The sequence below is a fragment of the Saitoella complicata genome (assembly GCF_001661265.1).
Source record: "Saitoella complicata NRRL Y-17804 unplaced genomic scaffold SAICOscaffold_22, whole genome shotgun sequence".
Classification (NCBI taxonomy): Eukaryota; Fungi; Ascomycota; class Saitoellomycetes; order Saitoellales; family Saitoellaceae; genus Saitoella; species Saitoella complicata.
The window spans coordinates 100,622-118,374 of NW_017567013.1; the positions used below are offsets into that span (position 1 = coordinate 100,622).

The 17,753-nt window shown below is 54.1% G+C and overlaps 9 protein-coding genes across 9 annotated transcripts; 5 read left to right on the plus strand and 4 right to left on the minus strand.

Annotated features, from left to right (window-relative positions):
* Nucleotides 1-80: 80 nt before the first annotated feature.
* Nucleotides 81-738, plus strand: SAICODRAFT_60547 (GINS complex, Psf1 component; the record flags this gene model as incomplete). The annotated part of the gene is made up of 2 exons (XM_019169775.1): nucleotides 81-574; nucleotides 645-738. The coding sequence occupies 2 exons, from the start codon at nucleotides 81-83 to the stop codon at nucleotides 736-738; spliced, it is 588 nt and encodes a 195-aa protein (XP_019022109.1).
* Nucleotides 739-990: 252 nt separating this feature from the next.
* On the minus strand, nucleotides 991-2,632 carry SAICODRAFT_31520 (uncharacterized protein). The gene has a single exon (XM_019167937.1). It carries the CDS (start codon nucleotides 2,435-2,437, stop codon nucleotides 1,067-1,069), a length of 1,371 nt encoding a protein of 456 aa, XP_019022110.1. The 5' UTR covers nucleotides 2,438-2,632; the 3' UTR covers nucleotides 991-1,066.
* A 1,573-nt stretch (nucleotides 2,633-4,205) lies between these two features.
* On the minus strand, nucleotides 4,206-5,316 carry SAICODRAFT_161137 (uncharacterized protein). The gene has a single exon (XM_019165610.1). The coding sequence runs from the start codon at nucleotides 5,234-5,236 to the stop codon at nucleotides 4,445-4,447; it is 792 nt and encodes a 263-aa protein (XP_019022111.1). The 5' UTR covers nucleotides 5,237-5,316; the 3' UTR covers nucleotides 4,206-4,444.
* Nucleotides 5,317-6,239: 923 nt separating this feature from the next.
* On the plus strand, nucleotides 6,240-7,510 carry SAICODRAFT_31524 (uncharacterized protein). The gene has a single exon (XM_019167938.1). It carries the CDS (start codon nucleotides 6,289-6,291, stop codon nucleotides 7,363-7,365), a length of 1,077 nt encoding a protein of 358 aa, XP_019022112.1. The 5' UTR covers nucleotides 6,240-6,288; the 3' UTR covers nucleotides 7,366-7,510.
* Nucleotides 7,511-7,731: 221 nt separating this feature from the next.
* Nucleotides 7,732-11,226, plus strand: SAICODRAFT_60535 (phospholipase D/nuclease; the record flags this gene model as incomplete). Its single annotated transcript, XM_019169772.1, has 16 exons — nucleotides 7,732-7,874; nucleotides 7,931-7,984; nucleotides 8,056-8,140; nucleotides 8,201-8,305; nucleotides 8,419-8,730; nucleotides 8,788-8,877; nucleotides 8,932-8,973; nucleotides 9,032-9,371; nucleotides 9,431-9,549; nucleotides 9,600-9,652; nucleotides 9,714-9,774; nucleotides 9,833-10,019; nucleotides 10,167-10,420; nucleotides 10,470-10,610; nucleotides 10,664-10,958; nucleotides 11,009-11,226. 16 exons carry the CDS (start codon nucleotides 7,732-7,734, stop codon nucleotides 11,224-11,226), a joined length of 2,499 nt encoding a protein of 832 aa, XP_019022113.1.
* A 135-nt stretch (nucleotides 11,227-11,361) lies between these two features.
* SAICODRAFT_96038 (PHP domain-like protein) lies at nucleotides 11,362-12,466 on the minus strand. Its single transcript, XM_019172024.1, has 2 exons — nucleotides 12,269-12,466; nucleotides 11,362-12,217 (listed from the first exon to the last, which is right to left on the minus strand). Exons 1-2 carry the CDS (start codon nucleotides 12,333-12,335, stop codon nucleotides 11,466-11,468), a joined length of 819 nt encoding a protein of 272 aa, XP_019022114.1. The 5' UTR covers nucleotides 12,336-12,466; the 3' UTR covers nucleotides 11,362-11,465.
* A 41-nt stretch (nucleotides 12,467-12,507) lies between these two features.
* Nucleotides 12,508-13,198, plus strand: SAICODRAFT_31526 (zf-CSL-domain-containing protein). Its single transcript, XM_019167939.1, has one exon. It carries the CDS (start codon nucleotides 12,521-12,523, stop codon nucleotides 13,019-13,021), a length of 501 nt encoding a protein of 166 aa, XP_019022115.1. The 5' UTR covers nucleotides 12,508-12,520; the 3' UTR covers nucleotides 13,022-13,198.
* Nucleotides 13,199-13,495: 297 nt separating this feature from the next.
* On the minus strand, nucleotides 13,496-14,561 carry SAICODRAFT_27068 (uncharacterized protein; the record flags this gene model as incomplete). Its single annotated transcript, XM_019166997.1, has 2 exons — nucleotides 13,496-14,287; nucleotides 14,352-14,561. 2 exons carry the CDS (start codon nucleotides 14,559-14,561, stop codon nucleotides 13,496-13,498), a joined length of 1,002 nt encoding a protein of 333 aa, XP_019022116.1.
* A 464-nt stretch (nucleotides 14,562-15,025) lies between these two features.
* SAICODRAFT_60487 (DNA glycosylase) lies at nucleotides 15,026-16,063 on the plus strand (the record flags this gene model as incomplete). Its single annotated transcript, XM_019169768.1, has 1 exon — nucleotides 15,026-16,063. The coding sequence occupies one exon, from the start codon at nucleotides 15,026-15,028 to the stop codon at nucleotides 16,061-16,063; it is 1,038 nt and encodes a 345-aa protein (XP_019022117.1).
* Between the last annotated feature and the right edge of the window lie 1,690 nt (nucleotides 16,064-17,753).

The window sequence follows — 17,753 nt, forward strand, 5'->3', positions numbered from 1 at the left end:
AAGGTTTACAGTAGTGAGGCGCGGCGTTGCAGGGGGGAGGGTCGCGTTCTCCGCTCGTCTGACGAAGAACAACAGCACAAATGTACGGCGACGCCTCCAACAAACTCATCCTCGACTCAAAACGCACCCTCTCCCTCGACCACCTCCCCCCCTACCAATCCTCCCTCATCACCTCCATCATCCGCGAAATCCGTTCCCTCACAAACGACACCCACACCCTCCTCACCACCGCCGGCCCCGACTTCATCCCTTCCCAAGACCCCGGCACCGCGTGTCAACTCCTGATCCACCACCTCTGTCGAGTCCGAAACAAGAGATGCTTGATGGCCTACCACCGCCTCCGCGCCCAACGAATCGCACAGCTCTGCTGGGAGGGGATCGAAGTAGAAGAAACCCGACGCGCGAATTGGAGTCCCGAGGAGGGTGAGTATGGACGGAGGTATAATGAACTGTTGGCGGGGTATAAGGGACAGTGGACCGATGTTGATTTGACGGGGAGTTTGGAGCCGCCGAGGGAGTTGTTTGTTGATGTTAGGGTGTTGCGGGATGCGGGGGAGATTCAGACGGAGTATGGGTGAGTTTTTGATTGGGAAGGGAGGGGGGGGGAGATTGGGATGTACTAATGTGTGTGTGTGTCTCTTTAGGGTGATTACGTTGACGAAGAATTCGCAGTTTTTTGTGCGGCAGGGGGATGTGGAACGACTCATCCAGCAAGGATATCTGCAAAAGTTGGACTGAGAAGACTCAGTATGATGAGAAGAGATACGATTGTCGTGCTGGACATGACAGTCACCAAGATCTCCAACATGAGATCCTGAATCCAGGACGACACACCAAGTAGTGAGAGAATCACCAACTGCAACACTCTTCGGTGTCAGGCTTACAGGGTAGATGACAAAGATGGATCTAGGCAACATTTGCATGTATTTGAGGTGCAAAAGGCAAATATCTATATGGTTTGACTATCGGTAAAAAATAAAACAAGTAGAAACTCCGAACCCATCCAATTCTTATCAGCACCATTCACCATCATAAAAAGTCAAACTACCCTCCTCTCTCAACCTCATTAAACAATCCACCCTCGTCCCTCATCCCCCACCCTCATCCCCGAAACCACCCTCCCAATCCCCGTCCCCAACTCAACCTCAACAGCAATCGCCCTCGACACCCCACCCCGCACCCGCCCCAACACCTCCTCAACACCCAAATCCCACCTCAACTCCCCCGGCCGCGCACTATTCCCACATATCGGACACAGTCCCGGATGCGCGCCCTCGAGATGTGTATGGAGATCGAAGCAGTTCAGGTGTGTGCATGTCCGGCCTCGGACGGGGGTGTTGATCCGTGCGCCGGTGGTTGGGTCGATGAGGGAGAGGGTGATTGTGTCTGAACGAACGGGGCTGCCGGTGTCGTGGAGTGCTGACAGCTCGGCATCCCGACTTGCGGCGATAGAGCGACACAACGGTAAAAACTCCTCCTTCGGAATCGTGTTTCGGGTATTTTGCCGTACCCCCCTATACAACCTCAAACTCGACTCGAAGATCCGGAGTTCGGTGTTGACGACATACTCCTTCGAAGGCGGTGTCGTGATTGCGATTTGGATGAGGTTTTGGCCCTGGTGGAGGTAGTGGTTGAGCCAGAGTTGGCCGTTGACGGGAGGGGCGCGATCGAGCATGATTGGATCGCCGTTGACTTCGACGAAGAAGCCGGAGGGGGGCCAAGCGTACGTTTTCGTAGATGATTGGGGAGAGAGACGGGTACAGACGAGACGGTATTCGTACTTTGCAGGTTTCATGATATCGTCCTCCAATCCTGTCAAGTCCGGAAACTTTAGGAGCCGGTCGGTTTGTCCGACGGAGAGGTGCAGTGATATCAGGCCGGGCTGGGAGAGGGACTCTAGTTTTTGGCGGACCACGGAGACGTGGATCTTACCTGGGTTTATGTGTACCGGAGGGGAGGCTTGGGCTGAAGATTCTACCACTGGAGCGTGGGGCTCTGACACGGCCTGTGCCTCCGCCGTATTCGATGTACTCGGTGCCACCGTTGGCGCCTGAGCCTTCTCTGGGTGACCCGGAGGAGGTGAATCTGAACCTGAAGGCAGAGGAGCAGGCGACTCTGGACCGGCTACATCCATGTCTCCTCGGGTTATCGCAGGAGGGAGCGATGGGACCGGTGCACGCCAGTGGACTGTCATCTGAACAGCTTGAATACGCCGGGCGAAGGCCTGATCGTTTCCGGATTCATTCACCTTAACACGTTTCGGAGTGTCGGAATCGGGCACGCTTGCTGATGGTGGTCTCTTAGCCGGTGTGGTTGGAGATAAAGTCATAGGCGACTCATGATCAATTGGGGTTGCTGCAGTTTGAACTGCCTGGCCTGCGTATCTCGCCTCATTCGCCGGGGGCGCTTGAATGACAATTTTTGATGCGGAGTGCATGGTTGGTGGACGCATCGAGGTCGGTAATGAAATCGGCGCCAGCGAGGAGGTGGAGGAAGACACCGGGGGTGCTGCACCGCGATGGTTGTTCTCAGGCTCAGGATACTCTTGAACGCTTTCAGGAACCCCGACAGGTGTTACGGGAACAAGGATTGGCGGCGAGGCCCGCTGTTCATCCGTTTCAGTATTACCCGCAGGGTTAACGACCTGGCCCGTAGCTGCAACATTGTCAGTTGCATCCTTCTTCCTGATCGACATAGTAGGCATGAAGTATACTGACTTCGAACTCTCTACCACGATGGGCGTCCCAAGTCTGTTAGTAGGAGCACCACTCTCCGAGATTGGATTCTCCTGGTTCGTCACGGCCTCCATCCTGGCTTCTTCCAGAATCTTAATCCGGAATGCCTCATCCACTTGGGCTTTCGGCACCTCTCCGCCAGCAGGAAGTGACGAACGCCTCATCAGATTATTCCATTGCGGGCGCGTTCTTCCTGCTGCTCTCGCACCTTCGGAATGATATTGTTGCAAGGGATCCACGGCTGGCTGATCAGGCGTTTCAGCAGCACTGGCTGAAGCGTATTGCTGCACTGCCATAGAAGGGCTGGACCGACTGTACACGAGCGGATGGACGAACAAAGCCTTGTGGCGAATGGGGCGTGCTTTGTGATGCTTGCCGGCGTGGAGGCGGTCCCATCTGAGTCGGAGACTGCACGAAGGGACCCCTCGTCGAAAGCACAGGCGTGTCAAGATCGAGCCTGTTCATATCAGGCAGGCCTGCGTGAGGCGACCCGCGGCTGTCACGCTTGGTAACAGCGTTCGCAGCCGAACGAAGCAGGGGGTCCTGAGAGGGATCTTCCGGAGTCAATGTGCCACTCCGGAGAAAGATATCCGTCACTCTCCTGACAGAGGCAGGTTGTGTAGTTTTTGTGTTCCCGTTCGATTGGTGCATATCAACTTCAGCTCCCTCGCGAAGACCGTGCGGACGCCTGCGTTCACCAGCAAGATTCTCCTGGAAGCTATTCATCGAGTCCAATATCTGTCTTCGTCCTATTTCATAGTACATTTCGCCATACGTCCGTGCAGCGTTGCTGTAGGCTATGGGTAGCGTATACCACATATTCTCTAGTTCGATCACGTCGCTGACAGGTCTACCAGCCTCTTCCAGTTCTCTGCGGACAGCCGAAAGGAGTTGCCGTCCCTTCTCCAAGTACGGATGGGCAGAAATACTCATGAGGGGTTGCTGAAGGTCCGCTATCTGGAGATAGTGGGGAACAGTGTACTGTCTAGCTTGCTGAGGTTCCTGCGGCGGTCGTGGTTGATGATACGACGTAGCCTGCGTCTGCGAGTCAGTCTGAGGCTGTCGCCGCGATGAAACTTGACCTTGTAGAGGGGGTACAGTGGCCTGCTCGAGACGCACAGTGCGCGCGGCCTGCGAAGCCGAAGCATGATCTGATGAAGATAGGGACTGTGTTGATCTGTGCCCTTGAAGCCGATATGTTGCAGCTTGTGGAGATCGCGTGACCGAGCCATACTGTGGAGGTATGGGTTGAAATGAGGTCAAAGACGGTGCTGAACCCTGCTCTTGCAACTGAGGGTTTCCGGGCTGCTGGGATTGCATAATCGGCGCATGCCGACGGGGAGAGAATTGAGGCGATTGCGGCAGCGATGACCGCTGGTGTGCTGGTCCTCGGGGCAGCGATGTCGCGGGCCGCTGAGCCTGCATGACCGGCACATGCTGAACCTGCGAACCGGTTCGAATTCGTCCCAGAGGTAACACATCGGGCAGATTGTCAAACCGAGCCGGGACTTCTTCCCTGCGAAGTGATGAGACTGTGGGTTGTGAGACCTCGGGTTTGAGCCGTAGAGGTTGTAGTGGTGCCAGTTGGTTTCCCTGTATAGATGATGCTGCGGTTTGCGCCGATTGCGTAAGTGGGAGATGCTGATAGCGCTCGGTTCGAGCTCTTGCTTCCTCAGTAAAAGATTCCCGCAGTCGCTGCTCAGGTCGCTCTATATATCGGGGCATACTGTGTCGAAGTGACTGTGACTGGAATGATTGACCTGTCTGACTCTGGACAAAGTGCTCTTGCTGCTGCTGCTGGTAATGCGGAGGTTGCTGCCCTTGCGAATAAACGTCCACCCCAACAAGCGGTTGCAACCCCCTCTCCGCCCGAATTTGATCACTATATTCCCATCGCTGCTCTGTGAGCTGATGTACTGTAGTCTGCGCTGGCACTTGCTGTTGGTAAATGACAACGGGCGACAGTAGCTGTTGCCGCAAGGCCTCTTGGCGACCTGAGCGACGGGGGCAGTTTGAGGCGGTCGCCCCGGTACCCCCGATTGCGCATAGCTATCCTGGACAGGTCTTACGATCCGTTGCGGCAGTACATCGTGGACATGCTCAGACCCTTCGTTTCGTCCTTGCCCAGACCATACGTTGTCCCTCCTCAGCAGCGGCTGCAGCTTCGTCTGGGGCCCAGGTATACGTTGTGATGGTGTAGGAGGCTCCTCTGACGTCCAATTCTTCTGCTGTTCTGACTCTTGCCGAGGCTGATCGGGCTGATCGGATTGCAGCGGGCGGTAGGAGAAAGGGTGCGATTGAGACTCCCTCCTCACCGAAGACGGGCATGACCGCGACCTCTCCTCATTTTCCTGGTCGTGCCCTTCTTGTAGTGCCTGTCGTTCCAACCCACTCTCCGACCGCGACTCCCGAAGTGCTCCAGAGTCTTTCCCCGACATAGCTACAGCTGTATGCGGCGCACTCATCAGTTTTCCGACAAAGCGAAACGGATGATCAGGCATTCTCAGTCGCACTGTTCCTCGCAATCGCAATTCTCTTCGCGGACGTTTAAGCTGCGACACAGATCCAGCCTTAGCTTCACCTATATATAAGCCAGGCCTTGCTCGTAATTGCAGCCATCGCGGCCCGGCGTAAGTGCCTTAATATCATCGAAGGCCCCGGTTCATGTAGCGGTCGGGGGTACCCTTGTATGCCCTGGGTCATGACGTCCTATCAGGAAAACGAGTCGGTCTGGACGGACGGACGAGTCGCATAATGGCAAAGAGTCCGTCCGGGCTTGGTGTCTGGTCTTATGGGGAAATGGGTGGGGAGGTAAGTTAAGGTTGGAGCGTTGTGCAGGGCCTGCGCTCGGAAGGGTCTTCCGAGCAGGGAGATCGCTTGAACTTTGGCACGTCTTGAAAGCCCTTTTGTACATGAAATGCATGAGATTATACGCTTCTATATCCCGCCTACTATTCGTAGCTAGATTGTGTATACACAACCATACCCTTCGCGGGTTCCTGCGGACGGGGGTGACGTTGTCATTGGAAACTCCTGCTCAGGGTAATCTCCTCCGTAGGACTTACATCACAGCAAGTTCGATAGACTGTTCAAGATGTCACAGAAATGCCAACGCTGCAAACACCCCATCATAATCCACGACTCCCTCTCCGACCCCTCCCCCTCAACCTACGACCTCCTCACCTCCGCCGCCAACAAGACCCAATCCACATCCTCCTCGCAGCTTCGTATCGATGAGGAAAGACGGGCACTGTATGAGCAGGCTATGAGAGAGGCAGGCGGAGGGGGCATAGGGCAGGGAGTGAAGAGGAGTCTTGTGCATCCAGGGGAGTCGTATGTCATGTTGACCCAAAGCCAATTTACACCCCCTCTTCTACACTCGTCTCCCTCCCCTCAAACACCCGACTCCAACTCGACGAGAGCGAAAGAGGTGGACAGAGGAACCCTGTCTCACCAAATCTCCATCTCGAATAAGCTCTTCGCAATCGTCTCTGCTCGAACCGATATCGACCACCCACTATGCGCGGACTGCGCTGATCTCCTTCTGGAAGCGATGGATCGGCAGCTCACGGAAGCTGGAAGGGAGCGTGACGCATACATATCCTTCCTTAAACAACTCAAAGCGGAACAAGGTTATGGAGATGCCGAGAAGGAGAGAGAGAAGGGGAAAGAGGTAGAGAGAATTCGGAGGGAGCATGAGGATGCGGTGAGGGAGTTGACGGAGTTAGAGGATGAGCGGTCGGAGCTGGAGGAAGAACTCAGGGGGTTGGAGATCGAAGACGTGGAACTGAGGAAAGAAGAAATTGCATTCACTCATCAACTCAACGCGATCCAAGACGTCCTCACCCAACATCTTACAGAATTGTCTCACCTCGAACACGAACACGCCAATGCACAACAAACTCTCAAACTCCTAGAAAGCACGAACATCTGGACAGACCTATTCACGATCAAGAAAGATGGGCAATACGGCACTATCAACGGATTACGGTTGGGGAAGTTACCACCGGGTACGCGTAATCCGGATCCACCTGACTGGAGTGAGATCAATGCGGCCTTTGGGTGGATTGTGTTGTTGTTTGACTCGATCAACCGTGCCTTGCTCGACGAAACCGACACGACGTGGCACGGCTTCAAGGGAGTTGAGTTACACCCGCTCGGGTCGCGGAGTTGTGTTACCCGATGGTCGACGGCGGAGGACGGGAAAGGTGGGAAGAGGGAGCGGTTGGAGTTATTCTCGGATTCGGCGATTAGCCGGATCTTTACGTTTCGACGGTTCGATACGGGGATGATCGCCCTCCTTTCCGCGATCCAGCAAATCATGCTACACCTCCTCCTCACCTCGCCTAAACACCCTTCCTCCCCCTCCACCACCGCCAATCCCCGGCCGGCTCCTTCCTCGCCGGAAGAATACGCCCGCTTGGCCCTTGGGCATGATCCCCCGCTGCCATGGGAAGTAGAGAACGATAGGATTTGGAAACTGGAGGCAGGGAAGAGGAGTGGGTCAGGGTGGAGTATTCGGTTGGCCTTTAATCAGGAGGAGAGTTGGACTGTTGCGCTGAAGGGTGTGTTGACGATTGGGAAGTGGTGTTTGGGGAGGATGGAGGGGAGGGGAGGGGTTGGTAAGTGAAGATGTCAGTGAGGGCAGATAAAGGGTTTGCGAAAGAACTGGGTTTGGCGTTATTTGGGATTTTGGGATATCTCGGGAGTCGGAGTGGATGTCTGTCTCTAAGTAGGGTCCTCAGCAGGAGAGGAGGTTTTGGGACATAGGCGTAGCTTCGCAAGCTTTTCTAAGCCATCTACTGAACCTCTTCCATCGGGGTCAGAAACTTCGAAGAATCAGCGACTCCTCCGCGGCGATATTTGGCGAGACTGCATCCCCTGCCCTGCGCACCCGGCAACGCGCTGACATCACCGCCGAATGGTCTGAGTCCACGCTGCCGTCACCCCCACACCCAGACCTCACCATCCTCTCCATCAATCGACGGACAATACGATGGGCCTTCATGACTTCACGGCCCACCTAAGACGCGACCTCACAAGATTGGTCGCATCCCGGAAAAACCACCGTCACGATGACCCAGCCGAAATCGAAGCAGACGAAGTGCGGGAGAAGATCCGGGATGAGAACCGATTCAGGTATCGAGGGACAGCTTATAAGCCAAGGAATTTGATTAACGGATACCCGGATACAGGAGTTTCGCGCCGCCGAGGGATTATAATGATGCCAAGTGGTTTGTCGATGGTCCGTGCCCCTTCTCCTTCTTCTTCTTTCCCTTCGATCCCGAGGTACAAGTGCTAAGACGAGGACGACAGGAAGGGATTACTTCTTCGCCCTCTCCCTTGCCTTCGAACGTGCCGAACACACCATCTACATCCTCGACTGGTGGTTCTCCCCCGAACTGGTAATCATATCTTCCAAGGTTTCTGCACAAACATAAGGCTGATAGGTAATGTGGTTACAGTTCCTCCGACGTCCAGCGAGTAAGAACGAGGATTGGCGTATTGATCGATGCTTGAAGAGAGCGGCGGAAAGGGGTGTCAAGATCTTTATTAGTGTTTATAAAGAGGTAGGCCATCCTTCCCCCGCTGAAATTCAACTTCCTCGGATGACTAACAGGCTCTAAACAGGTATCCAGTCTGCCTCACTTGTCGTCCAGACCATGTACTGACTGTGATACAGGTCACACAGGCAATGACCCTCTCCTCCGCCCACACCAAACACGCACTCGAAGCCCTCCACCATAACATCACCGTCCAACGACACCCTGACCACAACCCACTGGGTAGGGGATTACCGGGCGGTGATATCATCATGTATTGGGCACATCATGAGAAATTGGTTGTGATTGATCATAGCATAACGTTTATTGGGGGTCTGGATCTGTGTTTCGGAAGGTGGGATTTTCGGCAGCATCCGTTGTCTGACGTCAACCCGGAAAATTTGGAGTTGGACTTGTGGCCGGGGCAGGATTACAATAATGCGAGGATCATGGTATGCAAGTGGAAAGTCGTTGTAGCGTACCCTTGCTGATGAGATCTCTTTGTATAGGACTTTGCTGAGGTTGACAAGTGGGACGAGAATCGGTTGAGTAAGATCGAGGCGGCCAGGATGCCTTGGCATGATGTGCATTGCTCATTGGTATGTCAAACTGCGGCTGAGTTTACATTCGAAGCTTTACTTACAACCTGACAGGTCGGACCTGTAGCTCTGGATGCTGCACAACATTTCGTGGAGGTGTGTACATCGGTCCATTCTGACGAAGTTTCATCGAAGATCACTGACCGTTATACAGCGATGGAACTTCATCAAACACGACAAATACCGCCTAGACGAACGCTACCCCTACCTTGACCTCCCGCCTCCGGGCCCCGATCCAAACGGACAGGAAATCTTCATGCACGGCGAACAACATCCCCACCTCAAAATTCTCAACGACAAAGCCCACCGTCTATCCGAACGCTTCCAACACCCCTTCGAACGACACGGCGCGCACATGAAAACCCGCGCCCAAATCCTCCGAAGCGCGAGTGACTGGTCTCACGGTGTGCTTACCGAAGATAGTATCCAGGAGTGTTATTGTCGGGTGATTCGGGAGGCTGAGCATTTTGTGTATGCGGAGAACCAGTTCTTTAGTAAGTCCCGCCCTGCTCCGGATGCTTTGTTGCCAGGCATGCTGATTCGGGTTTGATAGTTGTTGGGACTGGGCCGGAGAGCAAGCCGGTTGAGAACATGGTTGGAAGGGCGATTGTGGATCGGATTATCAGGGCGCATAGGGAGGGAACGGAGTTTAGGATGATGATCACGATTCCGGTATGATTTGCCATTGAGAATGATTGAGTGTGGAGCTGACAGAGGTATAGGAGATTCCAGGATTCGCTGGTGATTTGAAGCAGGATGCGGCTGAGGGTACAAGGTACTCCTCTAGAATAACATACTGACAATTTCTGATCAGAGTTGACCTCCTTGGTGTACAGGGCGATCATGGATTTCCAGTACCGGTCGATCAATCGAGGGAATGGACATTCCATCATGGAGGTAGGATTGTTGCACCAACACTCTCCCTCGAGACTGTTCACTGACCGGAGTCCTATAGCTTCTTGAAGTGGAAGGAATCAACCCGCACAAGTATATCGGCTTCTACAACCTTCGCTCGTTCGATCGGATCAATGCTTCTGGCGCATTAAGGCAGCAGGAGGAGGCGTCTGGTATTTCGTATGCCCAAGCTGAGCACGCGCATGCACATGAAGTCATGAGTGAGGCTATGGAAGGGAATACAGGAGGTTCTGGTGGTGGTACGGGCGGGAATGCCATGGGTCTCGTCGGTGTTGATACATCCAAGGGCTTGAAACACCGGAGTATCACGAACAAGATTAGAGCGAAGCTGCACAGTATTCACCTCCATAAGCCTCCCAAGCCTGGAGATGGAGCAAAGGGTGAGAACAAGCTCGTCATGGATGGCGAGATCCAGTTTGAGAAGGGTGAGGCTGGGATGAGGCGGGCGAGCACTATGCGTGAAGAGTTCGAGAAGCATGCGGATAAGGAGCATGAGAATAAGATCAAGAGTTCGATTGCGGAGGATGCTTTGCAGAGTGGGATAAATATGAAGGATGAGCCGTGGGAGGGGGAAGAGGGGAGTCAGGTGAGGAGTTATGTGACGGAGGAGCTGTATGTGCATGCGAAGGTATGTGTTGTTGACAAAGGTGGAAACTTTCGCTTACTCAACTATACAGGTCTTGATTGCAGATGATCGAAAGGTCATTATTGGCAGTGCGAACTTGAATGATCGATCGCAGTTGGGTACGCATGATAGTGAGATTGCGGTGTTCATTGAGGATGGGGAGATGATTGACTCGAGGATGGCTGGGAAGCAGGTGTGTAACTCCAATCTGTTTTCTCTCTGGGAACGCTATTGACTTGCATACAGTACCAAGTCTCCAAGTTCGCTACCACCCTCCGTCGTCAACTATGGCGAGAGCACCTCGGTCTTCTTCCGCCCGAACATGTCATCCGTGAAAGGAGGGACGAGGAACATGAGAATGAGGAGAAGTATAAGAATATGCATCCTCTTCCTCAGCATAATCACTATGACTTCGATTCGGAGGAAGATCATTTGGTGAAGGATCCGCTTGATCCGGATACGCAGGCGTACTGGCAGACGAGGGCCGAGATCAATAGGGAGGCGTTCGAGGAGGTGTTCCATACAATTCCGACTGATAAGGGTATGATAATACGCTCCTTGTTTAAGCAAGAGAACTAACAGGCGTTGCAGTGCGCAATTGGGCTGACTACGACAAGTACATGCCCGACCCGGAGAGGAGTCCACTTGGTCATGTCTTCGATCCGGACATCCATGTTGACATGGTGAAGAAGCACCTCTCCAAGGTGCGAGGGCACGTTGTGACCATGCCTTTGACGTTTCTGCAAGACGAAATGCTGGTGAAGAAGAGCAGGACATTCAATGCTTGGACGGAGCCGGTATACACCTGAGTCGATATAAGGGGGTGACACTGGATAAACACTATAATATATGGATAATTGGACTTTAATGAGGGGTCATCAATTGTGCATCAGTCTCAATGGTTAATGATATCGATAGCACCTCAATTGTTTAGGCATGGAGACAGGCGTCCGGATTCGTGTGATGTCAACGTAAATAAGGGTAAATTCCAATATGCATTCCCTCGTTACTGCTTTATGTCTGTTTAAAGCGGTCCACTCACGCCGTTTCAATTAGCCGCCTTGTTGCCCTTCTTCGCCTTCTTGTTCTTCGCAGGACCATCACCACCGGTAGCAGCTACCTTAACATCCTCCGCCTTCCTCTTCTCTGTCGCCGCAACGGCACCGCCATCAACCACTCGCAACACTGCTTTGTGTGTCCGGCCTCTCGTCTCAGCATGCATGCATACTGCTCGCGCACCTTCTCCTACAGCATCCCGACCGATTTCCTGACTCAATCCCCACATTGTCGCCAAGTTGATCACATCATATGGACCGCGCAACTCCAAGGCTCTTGCCGCAGAGGACGAGATGATGATACCTCGAGATCGTGTAGCTCGCGTCAGAGCCGCCGCGTTGGAGATCAACTGTCTCCGTGCAGCAAGGTCATGGATCGATTGTGAATAGCAAATCTCGAACTTCAAACCACGGCTGACGGCTGCACCACATGTAGACATCTTTAAGACGTATGGTAGTCTTTCAGACATATCTAGGGAGATCATATCCACTCCTTCCAGGTTCGTACAGGCTTGCTGGAAGGTCTTCTCGGATGTTGGTCGTACCGCGAGAAGATCGTATTGCTGTGATGCTGCCTGAAGCTGTGATGTCTGTGGTGGTGCGCCATCGGAGAGGATGAGTGTTAGTCGCTTGATGGTGCGGAGCTTTGGTGTTTGGGGGAAAGGGGTGTCGGGGATGACTTTGGGGAAGGCACCTGGGATTTTGCCGTTGTGTGTATAGTTGAGCGCGATGACGTTGTAGCCAACTATATGTATATGTTAATGAACGAACAGATCGCGATGCAACAAGGACTTACGGTGATCCAGGATAGGGATGAGCTTCGGGTCATTGACCGGCCATGGTACATTCAAGTCGTAGAACATCCTCGCGACGTGATGTGGTATACCAACAAAGCGTAATTTTCAACTCGCAAAAGGTGATAGTATTAATTTCGCCCAGATAGACCAGCTACCTTATTGTCCGTCTTTGTCGCAATTCACTTTCGCGTTTTCTTGGGTTGTCACCGTGACCGCATTTTTCCTCCCCACCAGAACAGTACAACCCAAACATGACCCCAGCTCCCCGATTACGGTCAAAAGGCCTGACAAATCATTATGTTGTTTTGAGACTCCCACAGCCACCTCACGATGAACCTCTGAGTGCAGCCACGATCAAACAAGCATACCACGCCGCCCTCCTCCGCGCACACCCTGACAAGAAATCCCTCGCCTCAGCCCCCGAAGACGACGGCGTAACGATCGACCAAGTCATCACCGCCTACGAAACGCTCTCTTCCTCCTCCCTCCGCTCCGAATACGACGAATCCTTGCTCTCCGCCAACAACCCCACCGGCAGCGGTGGCACACCCAAATACCATGCCGTAATCGATCTGGATGATATGACATACAACGAGGAGACTGGGTCGTGGTTCTATGTGTGCCGGTGTGGAGAGGATGATGGGCAGGGGTACACGATTACGGAGGAGGATTTGGAAGAGGGGAGGGATGTTGTTGGGTGTGCGGGGTGTAGTTTGTGGGTTCGGGTGGCGTATGAGATTGTTGAGGATTGAGGTTGAAGGTGGCAATGATGATCAGAGAAGAAAAGGTTCGTGGTGCGCCCTTTTGGCGGCATGCCAAGCAACCCGCAGCGTTGAACTTCCTTGGAGAAGGTTGGTGGATGCGTCCTACATTCGAGCTTTGGGCCGACCATGCAGAGACCTGAAGTTCGCAAGCCAGCCCGCTTCTTCCACAGCTACTGTGTATCATTCAGAAGGCGTGGCGGCAATAAGCTTCACGTGGGGGAAAGTCGAGCATCCCGTCAAATGTCCCCTCCGATGTACGGTGTGGCCAGGAAGCTGTTGGGCACGGAAGAGGGTGACATACAGTAGAAGAAACATGCATATATCGCTAGAATGCATACCAAGAAGTATAGAATGCAACCACTTCCTCTTCGACCCCTCGCGGTATCTTACTATGACCTTTTGCTCCAACTTTATCTATACCTCCACACTCCCCCTAGACCCTCACGCTCCACTCAGCACCGCTCACTGCCCCCACATCCCCATCCCCCTCGCCGCCCCCAAAACCGCCAAACACGCCAAATTAACCTCAATCATAATCCTACTAACCTCAAACGGACAGTCCTCCGCCGCAACCTTCACACCCTCGCCTAACCTCCTCAACTTCTTCGCGACGACGAATGTACGTGGAAGCACGACGGCTGCGAAGACTCCGACCATCGCGTGCGCGACGGGTGAGGAGCTGGCCATGGAGATACCGGTGCTGGTACACGCGAGAAAGGCAGCGAGGATGAGTATGGCGTACTGGAGGTAGAGGTACACTTCCGCCACACGTCGGGGGCCGAGATGCACAGTGAGTGTGATCTTCCCAACGAACCGATCAGCATCCGTGTCGACGACTTGCATCACCATAATCCTCGACATCTGCAGCACCGCATCCAACAAAAACACACCCCCGCCAACCCCGCCCCCCACGGGCACCACGAACCCACCCGCCGGATCCTGGGCATTATACCCAAACAACCAACTCCCAACACTCAACGTCCCAACCGTCAATACCTCGCAAAATGGCGTATAGCTCAATCGAAGACCTGCGTTATATTGGGATGAGAGACCCATGAAGACACAGCCCCAGAATATGTTGGCACCGCAGAAGGGGGTGGAGGAGGGGTGGAGGTGCCGGTCGAGGAGGATGACGGTGAGGATGAGGAGGGAGATAAGGAGTGAGGCTGCTAGGGCTGTCCAGCGGGGGAGGAGGCCTGCTACGAGGATGTTTGAGCCGCCGGTTGAGGTTTTGGTTGAGCGGGTTGCGTTTGCCTGTGCCAATATGTCAACACTTTCTATGTCCAAATGTTGGGGGGAGTGGAGGGTGGAGACGAACCTTGTCACCCTCGTAATCGTTGTAGTCATTATAATAGTTAATCGCAACATTCGTCAAAAAGATGATCGCACAAGCCAACGCCCATCGTCGTGGATCAACGCTTGTATCATGGTCGTAGGCGTAAGCGAACGCACCGACCGTCGCACGGACGACAGGTTCGATGGTGAATTGGGCTCGGGAGAGCTTGATGAGGGCTATGACGGTGTTCATCCTTGATCGAGTCGACTCCTACAGTAAAGGAGCGGGTTGGAGGGGGATGGTGGTTAGGCGTCCGCGGGCCGGTGAAGGAGACATGGAGTTCTGGATCAGAATCGGAAATATAAGGTTACCCCATGGCGCGTGCACGGACAGCGCCATCGACGTCGTTAAGGACCGGATTGAAGGGATCATCATTATGGTAGAAGGACATATAAAAAGAGGTTTATGAAGTCATTTACTTTGGGAGGGCACGATTGTGTTTCCGTGTCAGTGGTGTTTCCGTGCTGCGATTCGGAGCTCGAGCGCCAACGTTGATTCAGCATTGCCCCCGACGGCCGCAGCTCTTGGCCGAACGCATGCTGTCCGAAATGGCCGTCGCAAAGAGACCAAAGCGTACGCGGAGTAAGGTCGTGAGCTACGACGAGGGCGAGCATGCGTGCGAGGGTGACGGGGAGGATCCAGTGCCGGCGGGCCGGATGACATCACGCAAGCGAAGCCGGAGAGGGTGCGCTGCCGAGGAATTGGAGTATGAGGGTACTCCTGATGTTGTTCCGTCATCACCAGTTCCTTCCGACCTCGACGTCGAAGAAGTCTCGACACCAGCCAACGGCCTGCTGCCACCTCTCGTACGCACGGCCTCAACCTCCTCCACCCTCCCCCAAACTTTCAACTCCACTAAACCCCCTTCAGCATCCCACGGCCTCACCCCCTCCGGCAAGCCCAAAAGGAAACCACCACGCCCCTACGCCGCTCCCTCCCTCTACTCCCACCTCCCCCCCTCCATCCCCGACTCCCTCGCCCCCAACCTCATCTGCATCTTCATCGGCCTAAACCCCGGCGTCGCAACGGCGAAGGCTCAACACGCATTCGCTGGCCCAACCAATCTTTACTGGAAGTTAATGCGGAAGAGTGGGGTTGTTGACGCACATATCGGATTCAAGGATGACCAGCGGCTTCCGGCTGACTACAGCGTCGGTATCACGAATTTGGTGAGGAGGCCGACTGCGGAAGCGAGTGAGCTAAGCAAAGCGGAGTTGGTCGCAAGTGTTCCATCCCTCGAAGCGAAAATCGCAACTTCCAAACCTCAGGCAGTCTGTATCGTCGGAAAAGGCGTATGGGAAGCAATCCACCGTCACCACACCAACAAACCCCTTCCCAAAACTTTCACGTTCGGATGGCAGCCCGACACGACACGTATGGGTGCAGGTGAGGACGGATGGAGGGGAGCGAGGGTGTTTGTTGTTCCGAGTACGAGTGGGAGGGTTGCGGGGTATTCGATGGAGATGAAGGAGGGGTTGTGGATGGAGTTGGGGGGGTGGGTTGTGGAGGAGAGGGGGAGGCGGAGCGGGAGTGGGGAGGGTGTGAAGGTAAAGGCTGTGGACGGCGTGGATGGTGGTGTGGGTAGAGAGGTGGTCAAGGAGGAGTGTGAGGGAAGGCGAGCTGATACCATCGTCTTACGCGAGAGAAGGTCCTCGATCCCGGGAGTCACTATCATCGAACGGGTAGATGTATAGAGTAACCGCAGCTGCCGGGTTTGGATGCCGGTTGCGGGCTGCGGGTTGGGGTAAGGGTTGAAGGTTTTGGACTCACGACCTGCTCAGGAGCAGAGGATGGGACACGGTGATGTCCTAATCGTCTCATTCATTCCAACTTATGTATCAAGCCCAGTGAAAAGTCATAACGCCCGTCAACCGAATAATCCCAAACCTTAAAATACGTCATCTCCATACCCATCCTAACCCTCTGTCATTCCCTTCTCATCAGTACTTCGTCGCCAAGAACTAGCGCGACAGCTGGTGCATGGTGAGGAGGATGATGAACGGGCCCAGTCGTAAGACCGCGTGAGCCGGGAGATCGAGGGCTAAGAGTCGCGAAGATGTATACTGTACACTTGAATGTCTCCATATTTCATAAGATCTACTAAAGTCTGTGGTGTAAGTCCCCGTAACCTATATAACCCAAAGCAAATTGTAAATGATGACAACTGGAACTATCGGTATCTAACTACTCGCAACAAGCACGCCCCTCCTCCTCGCGGAACCAGCCGCAGGAATGACATCCCTCTTCGTCACACTCGACCCACTACAAGACGTAACCTCCCCAGAAGTGAAATCACACCACACGTTGTTTCCGCTAGACTTGCATGCGGTTCCGGAGGTGCAAGACTCCACTACCCACACACCGTTATCACAGATACCGAAGTTGTAGCCGTCGCATTGGTAGGTGCCGCTGATACAGGAGTTGCCGCTAACGGGACAGGTGAAGCTGGAGGAGAAAGAGGATTTGCTGAGGAAGTTCGCCGAGGGCGTGGCTGCCGCGGTCGCCATAGAAGTAGGGCTGGTACTCTCGCTAGACGTCGTCATAGTCGTACCAGGGCCAGCGGTGGTACTGCTGGAACTCATAGTCACGGTCGCCAACGTCGTAGAAGAGCTGGTCATCGTAGTCGTACTCGGACTCAAACACTTACCGTAACCCTCCTGACACCCAACGCCACAGAACGTATCAGAGCTACCGCAGTAACCCCACTGAGAGCAGCAGTATTCAGAAGGGCAGGTGTAGCCACCGGAAGAGGAAAGCCCACAGGTTCCGTCAGGGGAGATGGTGGTGGAGAAAGTTGCGGCAGCGCTGGAAGACGTAGATGAGGATGAGGAGGAAGTTGTAGTAGCCTTTGTAGAGCTGGTCAAAACGCTGGTAGTCGCTGCTTTTGATGTCGTTGTAGAGGTTTTAGCAGTGGTGGTGATAGACTTGGAAGTCGTGGTGGCAGGCTTGGTCGTGCTCGTAGAGGCCATGGAAGTGGACGACGTCTTTGCGGAAGTTTGAGAGGTAGAGGCAGCCTTCGAAATAGTCGTCGCAGCCTTAGAGCTCGTAGTGGAAGCCTTAGAGGTGGTAGTCGACGACTTCGTATTTGTCGCCTTGGTCGCGCCAGCGCTGGTAGTGACAGCCTTTGAAGTCGTCGAAGCCTTCGCAGTGGTCGTGCTAGACATTTTCGTAGTTGAAGATATAGCCCTCGATGTAGTAGATGCCCTGGAAGTGGTCGTCGCGGCGTTGGTCGTAGTAGTGGCAGCCTTGGACGTCGTAGTGGCAGCCTTGGACGTCGTAGTGATGGCCTTGGACGTCGTAGTGGCAGCCTTGGACGTCGTAGTGATGGCCTTCGACGTGCTTGTGGCCGCCTTCATGGTGGTGGTCGACGCCTTACTGGTGGCG

What these genes read in the sequence shown, in the direction of transcription:
- SAICODRAFT_31520 (XM_019167937.1), bottom strand. Translation starts at nt 2,437, where the DNA reads ATGCACTCCGCATCAAAAATTGTCATTCAAGCGCCCCCGGCGAATGAG.
- SAICODRAFT_161137 (XM_019165610.1), bottom strand. Translation starts at nt 5,236, where the DNA reads ATGCCTGATCATCCGTTTCGCTTTGTCGGAAAACTGATGAGTGCGCCG.
- SAICODRAFT_31524 (XM_019167938.1), top strand. Translation starts at nt 6,289, where the DNA reads ATGGATCGGCAGCTCACGGAAGCTGGAAGGGAGCGTGACGCATACATA.
- SAICODRAFT_96038 (XM_019172024.1), bottom strand. Translation starts at nt 12,335, where the DNA reads ATGTTCTACGACTTGAATGTACCATGGCCGGTCAATGACCCGAAGCTC. An exon ending in CATCCCTATCCTGGATCACC is followed by an intron (nt 12,218 to 12,268) that starts GTAAGTCCTTGT and finishes ATATACATATAG; the next exon opens with TTGGCTACAACGTCATCGCG.
- SAICODRAFT_31526 (XM_019167939.1), top strand. Translation starts at nt 12,521, where the DNA reads ATGACCCCAGCTCCCCGATTACGGTCAAAAGGCCTGACAAATCATTAT.